The 21410-nt window shown below is 39.6% G+C and overlaps 1 protein-coding gene across 2 annotated transcripts in view; it reads right to left on the minus strand.

Moving 5' to 3' along the window:
• The window catches only part of PNPLA8 (patatin like domain 8, phospholipase A2), a 35666-nt gene extending 18132 nt beyond the window's left edge, over positions 1-17534 (minus strand). The window contains exons 1-8 of one of the 2 annotated variants that reach the window (XM_071552407.1): positions 17263-17534; positions 15013-16222; positions 13956-14105; positions 12589-12740; positions 11870-11964; positions 8387-8558; positions 3564-3621; positions 1154-1348 (exon numbers count right to left, since the gene is read on the minus strand). In XM_071552407.1, the coding sequence (XP_071408508.1) occupies positions 1154-1348; positions 3564-3621; positions 8387-8558; positions 11870-11964; positions 12589-12740; positions 13956-14105; positions 15013-16131 (1941 nt within the window). In that variant the 5' untranslated portion in view covers positions 16132-16222; positions 17263-17534. Of the gene's footprint in view, positions 1-1153; positions 1349-3563; positions 3622-8386; positions 8559-11869; positions 11965-12588; positions 12741-13955; positions 14106-15012; positions 16223-16912; positions 17218-17262 lie in introns of those variants that run through there. The other variant, XM_071552405.1, reaches the window with a different exon arrangement.
• Positions 17535-21410: the final 3876 nt, after the last annotated feature.

A 21410-nucleotide genomic window follows, 5' to 3' on the forward strand; every position in this document is an offset into this window, starting at 1 on the left:
GCTGTTTCTTGGTACCAAAGCTGCTGTTTATTATCTCTTAATCTAATTAATTTTTCTCTCATCTTATACTCACTTACCTGTTACCCTTTAAACTTCAGTATTATGCAGGCACATTACAATGCTAAGGATATTACAGAGCCTTTCATTGGACACCATCATAAATTCTATATGTGATCCAGGTACATCTTATTACCAAAAGATGCTTTTACTGGTTTCCAGCACTCCAGACTAAAGCCGTAATATGAATGAATACGACAGAAATGTACCAGATGCTTTCAACAAACTTAAGTGATACAATCATATATTCTCTTTGTTGAAGATCTCTGATTCAGTCACCTTTTGTAGTATTTTCTGTCACAAATCTGCATCAGGTATTTATAAAAATAAATACTAATAGTTTTAAATTAGTATATACTGCAAGAAGGATTCCTTTAAAACTTGGAGAACTGCAGAACAATAAAGGGGCACTGGAGGACAAAGCCACTATGGTTAAAGAACTACTAAAGAAATTAATTTGCCTTGCTCTTTACTTATCAGGGTCACCAACAAAAGCTGTAATATAATAAAACAGCATACACTGTTAATAGGAGACACTGCTTTATCCTCAAAGGAATTTCTTTTGCAGTTGTCCTCCGAGTTTAATCTTACTGCCATGGCATTTCTTATTCTTTTACTAGCCCAGAACGAGGGTAGAGCTACATAAGCTATCAATGGAAAGAATGAAAAAGTAGCCCTTGCAGTAATTATGCACTAATAAAAAGAATACTGAACTGTGTAACTCATTTTTTTCACTCTTTACAATATTGTTAGATGTTTAAATCACACCATCTCTTTAGAGAAATAATGCTCAATGAAATACCAGATGTAAGCAGGAAGACAGAGGCAATTTACAACTCATCTAAGGTTTCCTTCCAGGCAGAGAAGAAAGAAACAGCAGAAGAGCTTAAGTTTCTATTGAGAAGACAAAGATTTTTAAGCCTATATACTTTTTATTCTATAAGTGTTAGAGAAGCCAAAAATACCCTTTCTTAACCCTATCTGTCCTAGATTTCCTCTGTGCTACCAATTTATTTGTTTAGTTTTGATTCAGACCCCTATTATCCTCAGGTATAAAATTAGAAAATATTTACTAAAGCAGAAGACTTCAACTTACCTGATGAAGATCACTGCCCAAAACATACTCCTGGAAGTAACCTGGTGCAGCAGATGATGCTCTAATGGCCTGCCACAGCTTATACTGACAGCCTCCAATATAATGGGACTTAACACCAGGGAAGTGGTTGTAGTTTCTGAACACAAACGCTTTCAGAGGTGTTCCTCTGTTTACAATGGTGCTTACTGCAGCTACCTAGTGAGGAGGAGGAGGAACAGAATCAGTTACACATAATGATAATAACAATAGTATGACAATGACAGCTTCTGACAACACGAAATTTAATTTATACATTAAATGTATCTCCAGAATCTTACTAGGTGAATTACTTACTCCATTTTTACAATGTCTACCTAAATTTTCAAAAGTGAAAGTAAAAACCAAACAAAAACTTACAACTCCCTAAACAAAATGCTATTTTTTAACCTGAAATTGTTTCCACGGCCTACTCTGTTTCTACAAATATCTATGATATTTAAACAAAAAGCTGGTGTCAACTATATGATTTTAAAATATTTTGCCTTTAGGAATAGTATTTTATTCTCAGAAGTCTGTAATCAGCAATGCAACAATGCCATTCAATGAACGTCAGAACTGTCAATCAATTTCTTTCTTCAAGAAAATGATTACTTAATAATACAACCTGAGTTCAAGAATTGCAGAAAGAATCTCTCCCAAAGAAAAAAAAAATACAAACAGCCAAAGAATCAAATGTATGTCTTTCAGGGTTTTTTATAACGACACTGAAATGTCAGTAACAGAAAACATGATGAGTACATCTAAATAAGAAATCAAAATGGTATTTGCATTAAAAAAAAAGTATGACTGCAAAAAAAAAAGCATCTTGCAGCTATAATCACAAGGTGAAAGTTCCTGCAGTTATTGGTCAGTGTTAGAATGTGCAAGACCTTCTAGTGGTGTTGCAGCCAGTCTGGTTGGCACTGTCAGAAAAACACTCTTCAGCAGCCAAGTGGGTGTTCAGTTCTGTTTTGTTTGCTATTTTACAGAGTAGGGTGTTTTCATGAAATGTTACTCAACACAGCTGATGCTGTGATATCACTCTATGCATTTTCGTTCTTCAGCTACTTAATTTAAATAATTTTATTCACAGTAAATTCATCCTTATACAAAAGAAAACGAAAGTACAACTTCTATGTGACAATGTAAAAGCAAAACACATGCCTGGTTCATACTACACCATTTGATGGAGGGTAAGTTTTCTGTTTTTTTTCAAAAAGAAGGTTTAGTTCTAAGCACTACTAGAAGAAGGAAGAAAAATAACTTCAGAAAATTTAATAGAAAACTTATTAAACAGATGTTTAATTTTATTTTTGCCAATACCCATGTCTTCTTCTACTTTATGATGCAGTCTAAGTTGTCAAGTGCTCGGCACCTTCTGGAAAAATCCATCTTGCCATGAATTTAACAGAAGCAGTGCACACAACTGTGTGCCTTATTTTGATTTTGCTGTGTCTTGTAAAGAGTGCCACCAGTGAGAGCACTACAAAGCAATTACTGGGAACAGCTAGTTTCAACTCTATTTATATTCACATTTTATTACTGAAGAACATGGAAGGAAGCCAAAGATCCTGGTTCAAAGATAACTTTCAAGTCAATATGGGATAGCTTCTCTCTCAGAAAGTAACATACCACACTAGCCTTTTCATGTCCTTGTTTTAGACACGGACTGGGAACGCAGTCAGTCAGGCACATGTTTCTATGTTTAGAAAAATGGGAATATCTTCCATTTAACAGTAAAGCAATGAATATAGTGCTATGATACCAAAACACCTGTTAATTACAGATTGTTCTGAAATATGTCCTATTATATTTCTCTTCTTTCTTCACACCCTATCCTTCACCAAAAATAAAATAGCCATGCTTTCTCATCTTTCACTCTCGTGCTGCTGCTGTATCTAACACCCTTCCAATGACTTGGTGCCTTTTCTATCATATGGGAAGAGAAGAGATCTCTGGGCCTAAGTATGTGCCTGGAGAACACCGGGTACCCCAAATAAAACGAAAAGAAACCCTGTCCTCTCACAACACAGTAACAGAGATCACAGCTGGCACAACCAGATCTCCAGACACTAGAATTCTTAAATGGAAAAAATAAGCTTTGCACAACCTCAAAATGTTGACCTAGTAGTTCTATGCTTACAAGGCTTTTAACATCTCTGAAATATATTCCAAGTTGTAGGATTAAAATACAAGAAATTGATGCAGAAGTTTGAGAATCTAATTAATTTTTATCTTTTAAAAGCCTGGGTTATTGCATATGGAAGCCTAAAGACCGTATCACGAGTCATACTGTTTATCCAGTGTTCTTCTAGGGATAGAATTTATTCAGAACTCTTAGAAGTACTTGAGAAATAGACAATTAGTATTTACCTTAGAAAACTATACTTACCTTTGGACACTTGGACTTTCTTGCAGTTTCAATCATAAGATTTGAGCCCATTTTTTCTCTACAAAAAAAAGTGTACAAAACTTAAAATGCTCCATCAGTTCAGCATGAACAAGACACACGTTTTTATCATTCGTATTTCTGAGACCTTTGCATTTAAAAGAAGCAGTGCTTGAATTTCACTTTAACAATCAGATTTCTACAGTTGACTTCAATGGACCAACATTTCAAACCTTCTAGGCTGTTGGAAATACATCTGAAGAGTGTCTGAGGTGTTGATTCAAGTTACTCACTTCATCATATATTCAACCACAAATCATTAGGATTACTCAGCTACTTAGTTAGATAAAGGACTTTGTTACATTTAGGAATTAAAAAACCAACATCCTTATTAAGCAGTTTAATAGAAATGAAAATTACTCTTCTGTAAAAACAAAAGCTAAGGAAAGATGTCATTCCACATGACTTAGAAGAAAGTTAAAACATCTACATGTAATTTTCTGTAACATTAATCCAATATGCATATAATATCCCTTTTTGAGGCAAAGTTTTTTCACATGCATACATTTTTATAAATCTCATGAATGGTCATAATTGCAATACATCATCACATCAGCATTAGGGTCAGTATACCAAATGCTAACTGGAAGACAGCCCTCCTGCACAGTAGAGACTGGAGCAAATTACCATACTAGACAATCTCACCTCAGCATCTGTTTCAACTTTGATTTGCTTATAGTAAAGGTATAACACTCTTACAGAGTTGGTGGTCATCCATAATGACTGCAAAAACAGGCTGTCCTTTAAATCTGCAAATTTTCTTCCTTCTCTAGAACAAAGCCCACCCAGACACTGGTGGTGCATTTGCCTTATTCTGCAAACACTGTTTGCACTATTGCCATACTTTTTAAGTAAGAATATTTCATATGGGGGTGTTCCAAGATCTGTCTACAGCTCACACCCCTGTGACAGTAGGTGGTGCTTCCATTGTTAAAAACAATACCCTTATCGACCTAGTCAGGTCAGAAGAGAAAAGAAGCTTTAATGCTACAATAGCAGCAGCCCTCCAGGCAGACAATAGACCGTACTTGTAGCCAGGACAATTTACTGCTCCACTAGCAGGTACCTGTGCTTGAAGGATGGCTGTGTACATGCCCTTGAGAGGGAGGAAGGAAGGGAGACAGTTTCCAGTCCTATGGTAGAAAACTCCTGCTGGTACAATTCTTATACCAGTAGCACTGTTTTATTTTGGTTTTTTCCTATAAATGCATTAATTCCAGTCTCAAAGTCACCAGCCAGGAGGGGAAGAGTGCCACCTGTACTCACTAACTGATTACAGAAGGAGAAGAAGGCATGCAAACCATGAAGTAGAAATAAAGGAGATGAGACTAACAGAAATAAAATATCAAAGACATCTACTGATTTGCATCACTTTCATCTACTTCTGAAATACCTGTATTAGGTATTTTTTCCCAAACCCTGAATGCAAAGATTAAAAAAATGCATAAGTGTAACCTCCACTGCTTAATTACAGGAACCACCAAACTGAGTAACTATCTCCTCACATCTTGTATTTATGGAAGCCAGGAACTGATGCTTCAGAATAGGCACAAGAAATCCCTTCAGCTACTATGCAACTTTAGGCATTAAGGTCTAAAGAGAAAAGTTTAACATCACCCCCAAATTATTTTAATTCTGTTGCTAGCATTAATACTCCAATTGCATGTTATATAAATGTTTTTGTTAAGCCTCACTGTTACATTATTTTCTTGAACTAAATTACAGCAGAATTAATTTCACAGTTTCTTCACATACTTCATTAAAAAAGAAAGTCTTCTAATTTTATTGAATACTCCCTTGATCTCAAAGAAAAGAGGAGACTGGTAATTCTCAAGATTTCTTACGTATCTCAAGTTACCACTTTAACTTGTTTGCTTTTTTTAATGATAAAGATTCATAATGTCTTTATGTGTGTTGTCTTTAGGTCACTGGCTACTTTTACTAATCTTGCAAAAAACCATTTCTAAAATGGGGTAACTGGACTGTAAATAGCATTTTAAATGAAACTGTATTATGAATTAATATAACAGCATTGTAATATTTTCTGTATTTTCAATCCCAACTGTCACATACAATCTTCTTGCCTGAGCACAAGAATACAGATGTTTCATTAAACTGTCCATAACAACACTCAAATCACTTTTGGTATTAAAGCTACTTCAAATCCTGTAAGCATTTTACATTTTTTCACTCACAGGTTATTACTTTACACATAATTTCATTTGCCATTCTCTTTTTCCATTTGTCTACTTTGCTTGTGCCTGTCTGTGCCCATGTCCTCTAGACATGACCTAGTTAAACAAATCTCTCTCTCTCTCGCTCTTTCATTGCTTCAGGTCACTAATATTGCAACACTTATTTCAATAATGCTATGAAAGAACATCTTGCTGACCATATGCTTGAGGAAACATTCTGATGGGCTGCAGCAATGATGCAACTAACACTCTGCAGAAAGAGCATTTAATGCAAAAAGCAAAACTGTAACTTTTACCCTCCTCTAACAATAACAACAGTACCAGAAAATGACAACAACCTTACCAAACCTACAGGACAGACATTTATAGCACAGGCTGGTACAGAAGGTGTTGCCCATCTAAGTTTCTAGAAAACAGCGTTCAATTTGCAAAACAAATACTGGCTATTTACTTGCATTCCCAAACACATGCATTATCCATTTTCCTACCAGAGAGAAATATAACTTTTATTCTATGCTCCATACAGTGACTGGTTGCTTCTCAAGACTATAAATTCCCAGTATGGGATTTTAGCTAGCTTGGGAAAACCCCCAGCTGCTCACCAAATTCCACCAGCAGTTTCTTAAGACAGTCTACAAGAAGAAAATTGTATATGCGACAACGGTCAAAAGAAAACAGAAAAGTTGGAACTATAATCCAGGTTCTTCTTACTAATGCAATTGAATATGGCATTACATAAGTCTGGTATGTGGCAAGTATAATTTTCTCCACAATGTAACTGATTAAAACCATTCCTCAAACTGCAACCCAAGAAATACGTAACAGTTAAAACAGAAATATACTTAAGACATAAAATCAATTCCCTACACCACTCTGAATAAAAAGTCAGTTAACCAAATTTAGTTGTCCTTTTCTGAAATGGAATTTGTAACATATCTCACAAATTCATGCAGCATTAGCCTAATGTAACATTAGCTTAATTATTTTCAGCAAGAATACTTTCTGTCAGAAAACATCACAATGGACATTGTGGTAGGGCTGAATGTACACTGCATGCCTGTATATTGTTGATAGATACTGTCTCAAGAAAGGCTAAAAAACTACCATTTAAACAAAAAAACCACCCAGCACAAGTAAGGCTTTTAAATTTAAAACAAAACAAAGCAGTTTCCTCATGCTATGAATAAAAGTTAGACCTGACCTTCATCTTGCTGTAAAAAGATGCTATACAACCTTTCTATTGCCTTCTTGCTTCCAGGCTCCCACTCCACATGGAAGCCTCCGTGAAGCCCTTGAATAAAATGTTGTGTAGGCATATAATCTCCCCTCCGCATTGCAGAATTAGGTCAACAAAAAGTAATTTGCTGATCAGCACATTTCATTTTTAATTTAATCTATGGATAATATATTAATTGCCTGACTTCTCCCTATTGCACTGGAGTTCTTTACCTCATATGCTACATGTAGCTGCAAAAAGCAATAGCATTTTAATTAAAAGCATGTAAAATACTTTCACATAAGGTTATTGTGATTTTCACAAGACTTCTTTTAGCTGAGCAGGGGAGGAAAAGAGGGAAGGCAGAGAAAAATCTCATTTCTAAAAAAAGACCTACAGATATCTGAGAAGAAAAGCTCAGGATACTAATCTGATAAACATATTTACTTCTAAAAATATGCAAGAGCACAGAGAAGTGGTGCTTGGAAACCTTTCTCGCCACTTTAAAGAAGTGAAATGATTAAAACTCAGACAGCACAACTATTCCCACTATTAAGACTAGAAAAACCTACTTCAACCCCATAAAACACACTAATCATGTTCCCAAAAGAACTTGTTATTATTTATCAGAAAAAACCATTTTACCACTTTCCTTTTTCTCTCAGAAAAGGTTGTTTCAGTTCTTTCAGTGGCAGCACCAACTTATGTTGGTTGGGAAACTATGGTATTAGTCTGCTAAAAATTATGAACAATTGAACTATCAATACAAATACAGATGAATAAAACCAAGGAATAAAACCTGTAATAAAATAATTCCTTACAGTAACTTTTCCTGAGTAGCCATTAATGCATATGCATACATTTCTATGAACAAATACCATATAATGGACAACTATGTCACTGAGGATATTTTTTTCATTGCAATCCTTACAGGTCATTTCTCTTCACAAAGAAAGGGACAATGGGCAAAATCCCAACATTAAAAATCCCTCCTAGAGCACATAATTTCATTTCTCAACAATCTCCTATAATAAAAAGGCATGGCAGGTGGCTAGTAAAATTTGTAGCAAATTTGTAATGAGTCAGACCAAGCAGAGCTGGCAAGCATACAGAAATATAATCAGAAATCAGTGCATTAACATTAAAGCTTACTTTATTCCCCAGAAACAGAAATCATTCCATTAAAGGCTTTCAGGGTTTTGGTAAATATGAAAACAGCTATTTCAAAAGAATTAGAGTATATGCTACTCCTTTCTAGTTGTTTTAAGAATTTGCATTACCAGTGAAGCAATAACAAAGCCAAATGCACTCAGATACTACACTAAATATTTTTCACCTGATCATTTTTTACTTACTTGAGCATTTTTTCCCATATATCACTGTCATAAAAGGCGTGGCTCCAACCCATTTTGACTGTTCCAACAATGACATTCTGCTTAAAAACATCTGATCCTAACTTGTGGTACAGTTCTTCACAATCATCCAGAGGGATATGGAACAACCCCAACATAAAAGCTAATATAGCTCCTGAAAAACAAATATTTTGTAATATAAAATGCAGCCTGGAGTAAGATTAGAAAAATGGATTATCTGTTAATGCAGGTCATAGGTTAGCAGAGTATTTGTCTTGAATCAGGAAAACCACTTGACTTTTATATCACTAAATTCCTGTTGAGACATCACAAATCATGCTTTAAAAGGACATATATAAGATAGAAACAATCTACTTTCAAGACCATAACTATGAGAAGTTGAAAACTGACTTTACTTCCTTTTGCAGATTTCATATCTGCAAGCAAGTTTATGGCAAAAAGCAAATTAAATTCACTGCTTTATTTAGAAAAAGCAGTAAGAGGAATCTGTGCTGTGATATTAGAAAGATCTTTGCAACATTACTTGCTATCTTGCAAACTCTTGAGTCAGTAGAGAAAAATTCTAGAAAAATTCTTTAAAAATAAGGGAGTTTAAAGGAGTTTGGATGACATTTGGTTGCAATCATCTTTAATTAGTCTCACACATGCTGCCATCTAGTGTGTGCCTAACAAAAATTTTGACCTACCCTTGTAGGAACAAAACAACAGCATTCAAAAAGCATTGGCTGCTGAATGCCATTAAAAAAACTGTGGGGAAAAACAGTTAAGGCATGACTACAATTCATATATATATTAAACTGAAAGGGAAACACAACCTTTAAATCTAATTGTGCAGTACTGTGAGAGCATGCAATTAAGCATTAGGGATAATTAGGACCATGATTTTTTCAATTTGCAAATAAATGCAATAGGTTTGAATAAAATTAATTTTAAAAAGTGCAAATTCTTGAAATAGAATAAGAATACAACAGTGCAGAACAAACTACATGCAGGAAGTTACAGATGGCTTTAAAGTAAACACGACTTCCAAGCCTCTTTCCCTCTCACAAACACCACCACTGTTGAGAGCAGAGCATGAGTGGATTGATGGTCTCAGTTTCTTAACAAGTAACACACACGCTTAAGGCAACCTGGGCCTATTTGAAAAAAAGTTTCATCAAGAGAAACATAATTGCCAAATCACCAAGTGCCTGTATTCAAGACAGACCCAACGTTCAGCAACAGATCCCAAGTCATTCAAATCCTCTGCTACCTACTTTTCCTCTAAACCTTCAGCACCAATTCTACAATATCACACATCTGCTGTTTTGGTGAGTAGTTTCCAAGTATGCAGGGCCCATTACAGCATCATTGCAGTGACCTTTCTCTGTGACTGCCTGCATTTAAACCCTGTAACCCCCAGTGAAGTACAGGAAAACTAACTACAAACTCTCCGATGTTGAATTCACAGCAAACGGATTATTTCTAAACCTCAAAGGCAATACAGCTACATGATATTAAGAAATACAAAAAGTGCAGTGGAAAAGCGCAATGCACAAGAGGCATCCTTCCTATCATTTAACACATCACTCTTGTAAAGCACAACTCATATAGCTTTTTATTGGCATATGTACACAAACAGAACTGCTACTACTTGCTGACAGACATGCACAACCTCTTCCAGCAATGTCCTGTCATCTGTTATTGTCAGCTGGACCTACTGCAGACAAAAGCTTGACAGCGTAAACAAAATTTAAAAGAATATGTTAAGGACTTATAGCAGTTACAAACCCTAAAATTTGGGGAAGAATTAAAGTTAGTGGCAGTAGTTGGGATCCAATTAAGAACACCAGGCCACTCTATCCAAGATAAAATGGCTTTGTTATGATTGAAGACACTGGAGAAGTATTTTGCAGTGAAATTATGTCCTATGGAAATTGCCACTTACTGCTAAATTAACTAAGGATTTCTTTTGAAGATTATTTGAACTGTAAAACAGGGAGCTATATTGTGCCTACAAACAAATTCTGGCTAGTAGACCTGAACATCCTCCTCTATTACTGGGTCTATTAAGCAAATCTATGGAAACACAAACATTTTATCTACTCATGGTGATCTGCATTTAATATAATTTCTGAATTAAACTGTATAGAATATACATATAGAACAAAAAAATTGAACAATGTGATCTTCTAAAGGAAACAGGTATTGAAATACAGCATATCACTTATGCTGGAAATCAGCATTATGCTGCTAATGGTCTAGCATGATTTCTGAAGGAGATGACTATCTTTTAAAGAGAAACTTATGCTGTACAGTTTCCTACTTTCTGGAGAGGAGTAATTTATCACTAAGTCACAAAACTAATTAACTCTGGGAGGGACCTGTAGAAGTCATCTAGTCCAAATTCCTGTTCCATCAGGTTCAATTACAATAGGCTACTCAGGACTTGTTCAGCCAAGTTTTGAGTATCTCCATGGATGGAGATTCCTCAGCCTATGCAGGCAATTCCTTCCAAGGTCTGACCATACCTGCAAGAAAAAGGTGATTCTATAACCTAATTACAACTTCCCAGGCTCCAGCTTGTCTGTTTCCTTTCTCCTATCACCGTGCACCTTCAAGATGACTCTAGCTCCATCTTCTCTGTATTTTCCCATTAACTGAAACAGCAAAAAGGCCTCCCCTTAGCCTTCTCTTCTCTAGGCTGGATAAACCAAATTTTTGCACCGTCCCTTATATGTCACGAGATCCAGTCCCCTGATCATCCATCCACTTCACCCTCTACCAGCTTCTTGTGCACAAGAACATATCCAACAGATTCAGGGTTTATAGGGAAGCCCCAAACTAGACATTTATCACCAAACAGAGACTCTTCATTTGTTAGGTATGTCCTTGTCCATGCAAACCAATATGGTCAGTTTTCTTTGCTCAAGAGTACACTGATGATTCATGTCCAACTTGTTCCAAATAAAACCAGGTCTTTTTCTTTACAGCTGGTTTCCAGCCAGTCAGCCCACCTCAGAGGGAGGACTTTGTATTTGGCTTTACTGACCTGTCAACCATTTCTCCAGCCTGTACAGGCCAATCTGAACAGAGGGCACCACCCTGCTGACCACTTCCTCAAATTAAATCATCCAAGTTCTTGCTACAGGCACAGTCTGTCCTGCTGTGCAGGTCATTAAGAAAGATGGGAAACATGACTGATCAGTATGAGTCCCTGAGGCACATTACCTTAGTTGTCTGTATAGCCCTGTAAATATCTAAGATAACTGTTATCTGTGTGCAAAGTGAAGATTTCACATTAATTGAAAAAATTATAAATCGCTTTTAAGTCATAAACCAGAAGAAAAAAAGACTTTAGAAATCGCACCTGTGCTTTCCCAGCTTACCCTCTAAGTCAGAAACTGTAAAACCTGCATTTATTCTCAGATGTTCTTTTACTATATTGATAGCCATATTCCAAATTGTGGCTTAATAATTAATTACCTGTGCTTACACCACAGATGTAGTCAAAAAGTTGATGAACTGGCTTCCCAGTTAGTTCTTCCAGTTTCCGCAGAGTCTGAAGTGCAAGTAAACCCCTGAAAGACAAAAGTCCCCTTCACACACAACGGCAATTTTATCTTGCATAGCTGTAAGACCACCTTAGCTAAATTGTAACTAATTAAAATTGAGTAACTAAACCAATAAGAATACTGAATAACTCAGGAAATAAACAGTAGCAGAACAGACATACCAAAATAGTACTCAACAGTCAGGGATGATCAATCTCTGTTGATGCAGACTCAGGACAGATTTTAGCTGCATCCACAGCACACAGCACTTAAAGTTTGGTCTTAACAGGGCTACATAATCCCCCCTGTGGCACAGGACTTTTCAGTGTGGGGTTTGTATGGCCCCAACTCAATGTGTCTGAAATAATGGGAGAGGTACATTACAGACCATACCCTTGTGCTTCTATAGCATGAAACAGTACCTGGTGTGCAGCAGAGCTAACTCAGTTGGGATAGAGCAAGATAATTGTGTATGGCAAACAGAGCACCAAACAGAGCATCAGTCAAGCACAAATGCATACAAAAACAATATCTATGTAACAAAAATGGAAATCATAAATTGGGCATGTCTTTATCAAAGAGAAATTAAAATTTTATTTCTAGATAGAGCATGAAAAAGGTTGTAACTATATAAAACCCCAGAAGTTTTACCTTGTTCCTCCTCCATCAATGGTGAGGACTCGAATTCCCCAGCCTTTCACAGGGTCTGTATACCCAATTAGAGCTAAAGTTTCTCTAACAGCAGCCTGAAGACTTTCATCATTAGCCTGTCTCAGTCGCAGTAGGCATGGGATTATTTTTTCCTATTGATAAATACAAAGATTTCATTCTAACTATATGTTTATACTAAAAGAATCCATGCTTAAATTTACTAGTTTGGCATTTAACTACAGAAGTTAATATTAGTTAAACTTGGAGGAAAACTCCTCCAAATCTGCATTTACCCATTTCACTCTCTAGGAAGGGAAAGAAAGGACACCAATATTATGTTGTACACACGTCCTTGCTAAAAATAACTACCTATCACAATTCAACAATCAAGGTTAAACATAAATCTTTTGAATAGCTAGGAAAGCTACATTCACCAGGAGTGAAGTTTTATTGGCTTAACATCACATTAGCCAGATGTAGATTCAAGTATGTAGCACACTAAGTATAGGTAAAAGCCAGATTTTGCTTAGTAAGTATCACATTGCTTCAAAACAAGAAATGCCTTCTAAGTACACTAATAACAGAAATTAAAATTCTTCCTCACATGGAGTACTTTTTAAATGTACACTACCACAAAGAAGTAGAGTATTACAACCAAAATGGGAGTAGTGCATATACTCCTTTACAAGAAAGTAATTCACATGTATTTATGTGGATGCCTGACCTGTACCCTGCCCAGATGATTCACCTGGCCTTCACTCCATTTCCAAAGGTCACTTTTCCAGAAATTCTACAATCTACGTCACACATTTGTCACATCTTGTGGAAAAAAGCACAAAGTTGACAAATGCTAAGATTTAGCTAGTACTCCTAGAATAGTCTACCACCCACCTCCTGCCCTCTTACTGCAGGGAAAAGAAGGAGTAGGACTAGACTACATGAACTTATTTGATAGTTATACTTCACTCTTGCTGCCTTCTCTCTTTGAAGGAAGCGTGTAAACAAGCACAGAAAATGCTGTGCATATGCAGATCAACTGTACAAGACACTCCTGTCTGGCCAGCTACCAAGAGGACACAGCGCATGACCTTTATCTACCACTGGAAAAAGCTATACTGCCTATGCACATGAGCATGCTGTATGCTTCTAAATTAAACACGGCAAGCTTAGGAGCCTTTAGCTAAACTGCTGAGAGTTCCCACACCAATCTGCCTGAACCAGCTAAAAAGTTATAAAAAGAGACACTCAAATTGCAATCTTTACAAATATGACTAGTCCACAAAAGCAAAGAATGAAGTTTTATATTATTCTGTATCAATTACTTGTCAGATATTTATTTTTTATCTAAGCATAAAGACTATTTGCACCTTAATTGCAACTCCTCTGCTTTCTGGAAATTCCAGAAGATGGTAAGTCAGTTCTTCAACCCTGCTGATACAGACTCTTCGATTAGTGGATCTTCGTAGGGCTTGAACTAAAGCTCGAGTCCTGTTATCAATACTCACTCTTGCAATAATCTAAAAAAGATAAACAGATAACATAAAACTACCCTAAGAGACATTCCAAATTTGCCCAGACCAATTCCAATGTGTTATTTTAAGATTTCTCAGAAGGAACAAAGAGCATGTTGTACTAGAGATCTGCTACAGGTTCCAAGTAAGCATTGCTTAAACTGGAAACGGACAATCTTTCCTTTACTAGATAACTAAATAAAGGCAGTTCACAGAAAGAATACACCAAACAAACACGTCAGCATCTACTCAGGTGTATTTTCAGGCAAATCTGAAATCATGGTACTTGAACCATAAACGAACCACAAATTGTGGAATTACTGTAAATACAAAAAGAGCACAACTAGATCTGTCTGTATTTATGGGCTCTCTGTACATATATATGAACTAAATATATGTATATATTACACACACAAGTGTATATATACAAATACACACATGCTTTATATATAAACATACATATGTGTAGTTCTATAAAAAGTATGTACTCATTTTAATGCATGTATACAGATGTATATATACCTATTTTTAAGCACATATATGTATTTGTTAGGTTTACACATAGTATGCATATATATAAAAACTTACATAGTTTTACATATTTACTTATTTATCAAAGTACATAGAATGAGTCATAGAACACTTTGGGCTGGAAGGGGCCTTAAAGACCATTAAGTTTCAATTCCCCTGCCATGGGCAGGGACACCACATATGTACTTACATGTAAGTACACATACCAATAAAAGTATGTGCACATATGTGTGTAAGTGCATACACAGGTATACACTTATTTATGTATGTCTGTATATGTGCAGTTACATAAAGCTGTATATACTATTGCAGTGTATATACACACTTGCATAAAATATACATAGAATAATACATAAATAATTAACACTAAACAAAGACTTGCCTTTTCTCTCTGAAGAGACAGAAGTTTTTCCCTCTCTTCTGCAGTCTTGGTCTCCTTTGCTTTCTCCTCTTCACTCTTCTCAGACACTTCTAGTTCTGGTTGTTTACTCTTTTCTGGTGAAACAACTTTTGATTCAGATCTTAACTTGGGAACCAGCCCACCAATATAGCTGTCTACAAAAGCTTGTACGCTGTTACTAGGATATGAAAGAAAGTTCGCAATACTTTTTTTCGTGGAAACTGGAAGAGCCGTATTTGTCTTTTCAGCACTCAGAGTCTCTGCTTCAGGAGCTAAAGTCGCTGCTGAATCTGCTGTCTTTTCTTCACTCATTACAGTGTTTTCTGATGAATCAAGCTTATTCCTCTCTTCACTTTTAGAGTCCTGTAATAAGCCACTCCTTTTCTTCTCTTGTTCCATAACAGAATTCTTAAAATAAGAGTTGATATGATCAGCTACGAAGTTGTAAGTCTCTCCAAAATTTGTAGAAAAGTAGCTTATATGAAAAAGGTGATTTTTAGTAGATCCTGAAACTTCTGGAGTATCTTGACAAGTGCCACTTGAACTTACTAACACAGATTCCAAGTTTTCACTTGCGCAAGTGGATTTCTTTGCAGCTGGGCCTCTGTTGCAATCCTCCTGAGCTCTGGCACCCGCGACTTTATCATTTTCTAGATTTGCATTGATGTTATTTGCATCTGCAGTACTTTTATTTGCTTTTCCCGAAGTACCTGAGTGTGACTTTAATCGAGCTATCCGTGACACTAGTTCACTGTGAGTGCCAGAGACAGCCTTGGAAACAGATTCTATAGTATTCTTAATTCGTGACATGCGAAAGCTCACCTTTGTAAGTCCTTTGGAAGAAGAAGTTAAAAGTTTAGAAACTCTGTAGCAGAAAAGCTCATGGCTGTAAACGTATTTGCTATACCAAAATGTTCTGCTTCTGTCCCATTTACATCGAGGCTCACTTGTATGAAAAACTCTCAGGTGTGTGGCATGATTTATCCTCCAGCAGGCTTTAGGTCTATATAAACACAGGTATTTGTTTCTTTGCTTCCACCAAAGATTTTTTGGGTTAATCACAAAGAACAAATATGCGTCCAAAGATAATTGAACTGGCATTACTTATAAATAACGAAACCTTTTCTGTGTTGCTTTCTAATTCATTCCAGAAAATATATTTCAATAAATAAATTCCGTATCATAGTATTGTCTGAAAAACAAAAAAAACAAACAAGAACAAAACGATGGAAACCCATAAACAGTAATAAATTAAGCTAAAAAAACACTAAGTTGTTTAAAGCAGTTGCAGCTTACTTACTTTTTTGGTATAGACAGATAAACCTTCAACTCAAATAAGATCATGGTCATTTGGTAGCGTCACCCCAATATTTCAACATCTACTCCCTAAAGGCCAGTTAAAGCCCATATTGAGTAATATGTGACACTTCTGAAAAGCATTAAGCGGCATACAGAAAACTGATTGCTTGTTTTTCCTATAAAGAGAAATTTGTCTTTCTTTAGCAAATTATCTTGTGCAGAAATCACATTTCAAATGTTGTATTACCACCCCTTTGCAGAATTCCTCAGAGGGGAAGAGGGATGTCAATTCTTTGAGCAAAGTTCAACGAAACATGCCTATCCCTAAGACCCAAGGGCAGTATATAATCCTTACTCTGCAAAGCAAGTTGTGACGAGTGGAGCAGCGTCTTACACAGCATACTAGAGTTGCGCTGGCGCCACAGGCACGAATCCATTACTTGCCGAAACAGCAAGCCCAAGCTTCTCCAGTCTCTGTGACAATTACCGAGGGCTGCCAGGAAGGCAGACCAACTACTGCGCAGGCCGACACCACAGTGACAGCAGAGGTGACACTGCCGCAGACAGCGGAATCGTTACTTACAGTATCTGCGTTGTGCCTGTCCCGCTGAGTGCTCGCCGCGCCCCGGGCTGCGGGCCCCGCCGGCGGGACGGGCTATATAGGCACAGGGGCGCCTCCTGCCCCGGGGGTGAGCGGGCGCTGTTCCTGCCTTGCGCCATTTCGCAGAAACGCTGCCGAGAGCGGCAGCGTAAACAAGCACCGCGTCCCGGCCCGGCCCGTGCCCGCTGCCCCCGGCCCGCCCCGCGTCACGCGCGCCAGCGCGGCGTGCCTGGCACGCCCTCAGTGTGTCCCCCCGGCACCCAATCCCCCCATGACCCGCTGGCGACGCCACACGGCCCAGTCCGGCGGCAGCACTTGCCGGGCGGCCGTACCTGCCGGACCGCGGCTCGCGGCTCCCGCCTCTGCCCCGGCAGCCGCCGCCGAGACAGGTCAGGGGCCACGCCCAATGAGGGGCCGCGCCCGGTGAGGGGTCGGGGCCGAGCCCGACGAGGGGCCGTGCCCGGTGAGGGGCTGCGCACGGTCGGGGACCGAGCCCGATCAGGGGCCGAGCCGTGGAGCGGCGCCGGCCTGGCGGAGCGGGCGGGAGCGGCGGGACCCGGAATGACAACACCCGCCGCGCGAGGCCGCGGCACTGCGCCTGCGCTGCCCGCGCGCCGGAAACAGCTGGGCGCGCGCCGCCGCCTCCCGGCCCGCCGCGGGGGGCGTGACAGGGGCGCGAGGCGGGCGCGCGGCGGCGCGCGGGGCCACGGCAGGGGCGGGGCTGTTGCGCATGCGCTCCGGCGCGGCGGGGGCGCGGCGGGAGGGGCGGGGCGCGACGTGCGGCGCGGCACGCGGGGGGGCGGGGCTCGCGCTGCAGCTGCGCCGTGTCCGAGTCACGGAATGCCAAGGGTGGGATCGACCTCAGACATCACCCGATCCCAACCTCCCTCTGGCTGCGCCAGGTGGCTCAAAGCCCATCCAGGCCTTGAACATTGCCAGCTCGCGGCATCCATAGCCTGTTCAGTGTCTCACCAACCCTCACAGTAAAGAATTTCTTCCTAATACCTAACCTACATTTCCTCGTTTTCATTTTTTTACCCATTACTCCTTATCCTGTCACTACAGTTATTCAGGAAGTTTCGTCTCCAGCTTCCCTGTAAGCCCCGTTCAGATACTGGAAAGTTGCAGTGGGGTGTCCACTCAGCCTTCTGTTCTCTGGGCTGAGCAGCCCCAGCTCTGATATCCTGAATTCCTGGTGGGGCAGCTGCTCCCGGCCCCTTGGCAGCTCTGTGACCCTCTGGACTGGATCCAATAGGCAGGTCCTTATGCTGGGGACCCCAGAGCTGCATGTAGCACTCCAAATGGGGTCTCACCAGGGTGAGAAGAGGGGCAGGATCAGCTCCCTCGGCCTGCTGGCCACACTGCTTTGGATGCAGCCCCGGATTTGTTTGGCTTTCTGTTCGGGCACAGCAGAAGTGGTTGTGTCCTGTGCCGCCAGGGTCGTACGGTGCCATTCCCACCAGAGGCACTGCAGATGAGGGGCAGGAGACGGAGGAGGGCCCCCACCCAGCTTTTGCACGCACTCGGTGCAGGTGCTGCAGGAATATCTCCTGGCATCTCTCACTCAGCTCTTGCAGAATGATGACAGACAGGTGGGCTTCCCGCCTGTGCAGCCTGTCTGAAACATGATTCTAGGGAAGTTGCTAAAACTTTGGGTGACAAGGACAAGGGAGGGTTGTTGTGCTGTGTGTGCAGGTGGAGGTAAAGGGGCCTTGCCCTGAGCACTCGGGAGAGTCATGTCACATTTTCAGTCTCAGATCCCAGTTTTCTGCTTCTGTTCTTTCTCACAAATAAAAAAGTAAAATTCATTTTTTAGCTTACATTTCATTCCCCACAAGAAAGTTTATATTTCCTAAATGTGTAATTATTGTCACATGTTTTTTATAAATTGAACAGGTTAAGCTCTCCACATCTCCCATGCCTGGCTGGATGCCAGGTGCCCACTGAAGCTGCACTATCACTTCACTCCTCAGGTGGACAGGGGAAGATGACTCACCATCAACTGTCATGTGCAAGGCAGGCTTGACTTGGGGATATTAGTTTAATTTAATACCAGTCAGAGTAGGGGAATGAGAAACAAAACCAAGTCTTTAAACACCTACTCCCCACACCTCCTTCTTCCCAGGCTCAGATCACTCCTAGTGGTATAGGGGGATGGGGAATGGGGGCTGCAGTCTGTTCATCACACTTTGCAGCTCCTCCTCAGAGGAATGACTCCTCATACTCCTCTCCTACTCCAGCATGGGCTCCCTCCCACAGGAGACAATCCTGATGATCTTCTGCAGCATGAGTCCTTCCCATGGGCTGCAGTTCTCCATGAACTGCTCCAGCAAGGGCCCCTTACATGGGGTACATGGTGTCCCTTCTTCAGGAACAGACTTCCAGCATGGGTCCACTGCAGGGTCACAAGTCCTGCCAGCAAACCTGCTCCAGAGTGAGCTCCTCTCTCTGTGTGGCCACAGGTCCTACCAGGAGCCTGCTCCAGTATGAGCTTCCCAAGGGGTCACAGCCTCCTTCAGGTACCCACCTATGGTGGTGCGGGGTCCTCCACGGGCTGCAGGGGAATCTCTGCTCTGGCGCTTGGAGCACCTCCTCCTTCTCCTTCACTGGCCCAGATGTCTTCAGAATTGTTCTTCTCACATATTCTCATATCTCTCTCCCAGCTGCTGTTGTGCAGAAGTTTTTACCCTTTCTTAACTATTTTATCACAAAGATGCTACCACTATTGCTAATGGGCTCAGCTTTGGCCTGTGATGGGTTCATCTTGGAGCCTGTTGGAATTTATGCCTTCCAACACAGTGGCAGATTCTGGTGTTTTTTTCAGAGAAGCCACCCTTCCCCTACCAAAACCTTGTCACTTTAACTCAATGCAATGAAATTTTTCACTTGTGGCATGCCACTTCCTCAGTGAAGTACTTCCTCAGTGGCCACAAACAGCTCATGAGTCATGTATTATCTAGGATCCATTTGCATAGGACAAAGGCAGTTCACACCCAGATGCTCATCTGTTCCCTCCTAAACGCTTTCAGACTTGCTGCTTTCTGGCCTGTTCTGCAGCTATGGTCTGCCTGCCCTGTTTGTAGATTACTACACATCCGATTGTATTATCCAGTGGTGGTTTACTTCTCGAAGCTATTTTTAAGACTTGCGTGCTACTCTCTAATTTACCATGTATTTAATTACACATGGTTAAGCTCATTTTTAAACCAAGTAGCAGCTAAGCTGGGAGGTTTCACTGCCCCTTGTTGTATGAGTTACTTTAGGTAAAGTAAAGTTACTGTTATGAAAGCAACACGGTACTGATACATTTTAGACTGTGGTAGCTCAAGCAGCTTCCCCAGGTGTGTTTGCCCTTCTGTAAGTACCAGGACTCTTGTGTCTTTGCCAGTGTGGTGAAACAAATTGTATCTCCTCAGATGACTTAAGTGGCCATCTGAAACCGCAACCTGAGCTGGCTTAAAACAGGGTAACTCACATTCTTATGACAACATATAGTTAGACAAAACAAGACATACAACTTCAGTAAGAAGGAAGTCTGGACACGCTTCATGCTGCCAGGGCACATCTGCCTCTCTTTGATGGGAAAATATGGTATTAGAGGTAGGAGACAAATGATCCCTTTTAGTTGCACATGGCCCCATCCTAAACAGTAACACTTTCTCCCATATTCTCATTGTAAAATTCTTTCCTGTGCCTGCTCAGGCAATCATCTCACCATGTATTCTGAGATAAGTACAGTGGTGTGTTGATTCATACCTTTGCTAAGGATTTCTCATTTCAGTTCCAGTCACAGATCCATGTGTTCTTGCCACATGACAAGCAGACCTGTCTGATCTGACAGGTTTGGAAGTGCATGATTCATCAGCTTCTCAAAACAACTATGCAACTCCCAAAAAGAATGAAAAACAGTGGACAACAAAAGATAAATTTATGTATTCCCAAGCAAAAATTCTGCATCCATGCCTTCAAAAATATTTTGCCAATTTAGCCTTCTCTTTACTGTAATCATGACATTAAGAAGAAATTATCTCAATTTTATTTGAAAAATAGATGCTTCAACTAAGATAATTTTATAAGCTCTCTTAGTAGTCAAAGGTGAGTTCATCTTGTTTGACTAAACACCTGCTTTTTAGATAAGAAAGAAGAATCCACCTATGATATTCAGAGAAGTGGCTAACTCCATTTATAGTAATTTTCACATAATACGAATGATCTCATTTATAACATTTTGAGATATATTTCAATTTTAATAGGATATATAGTATCTATTTAAAAAATACTTCCAGTTCAGTACTCTCAGTGGCAAGCATCAAGAAATAAATCTGTTATTTTTATTGATGGGTTTTTCCTAATCTCTGTTAGGTTCATACCCAACACTCAAGTTCTTTCGGAGTGATCACTTGAAACATGATTGTTTCCAGTTTAGGTCAACGCTGAAAGTAGTTTGATTTTAACAAGTTCTGTTTCTGTAGTTTAATTT

Source organism: Pithys albifrons, chromosome 3, assembly GCF_047495875.1.
Source record: "Pithys albifrons albifrons isolate INPA30051 chromosome 3, PitAlb_v1, whole genome shotgun sequence".
NCBI classification, from domain to species: domain Eukaryota; kingdom Metazoa; phylum Chordata; class Aves; order Passeriformes; family Thamnophilidae; genus Pithys; species Pithys albifrons.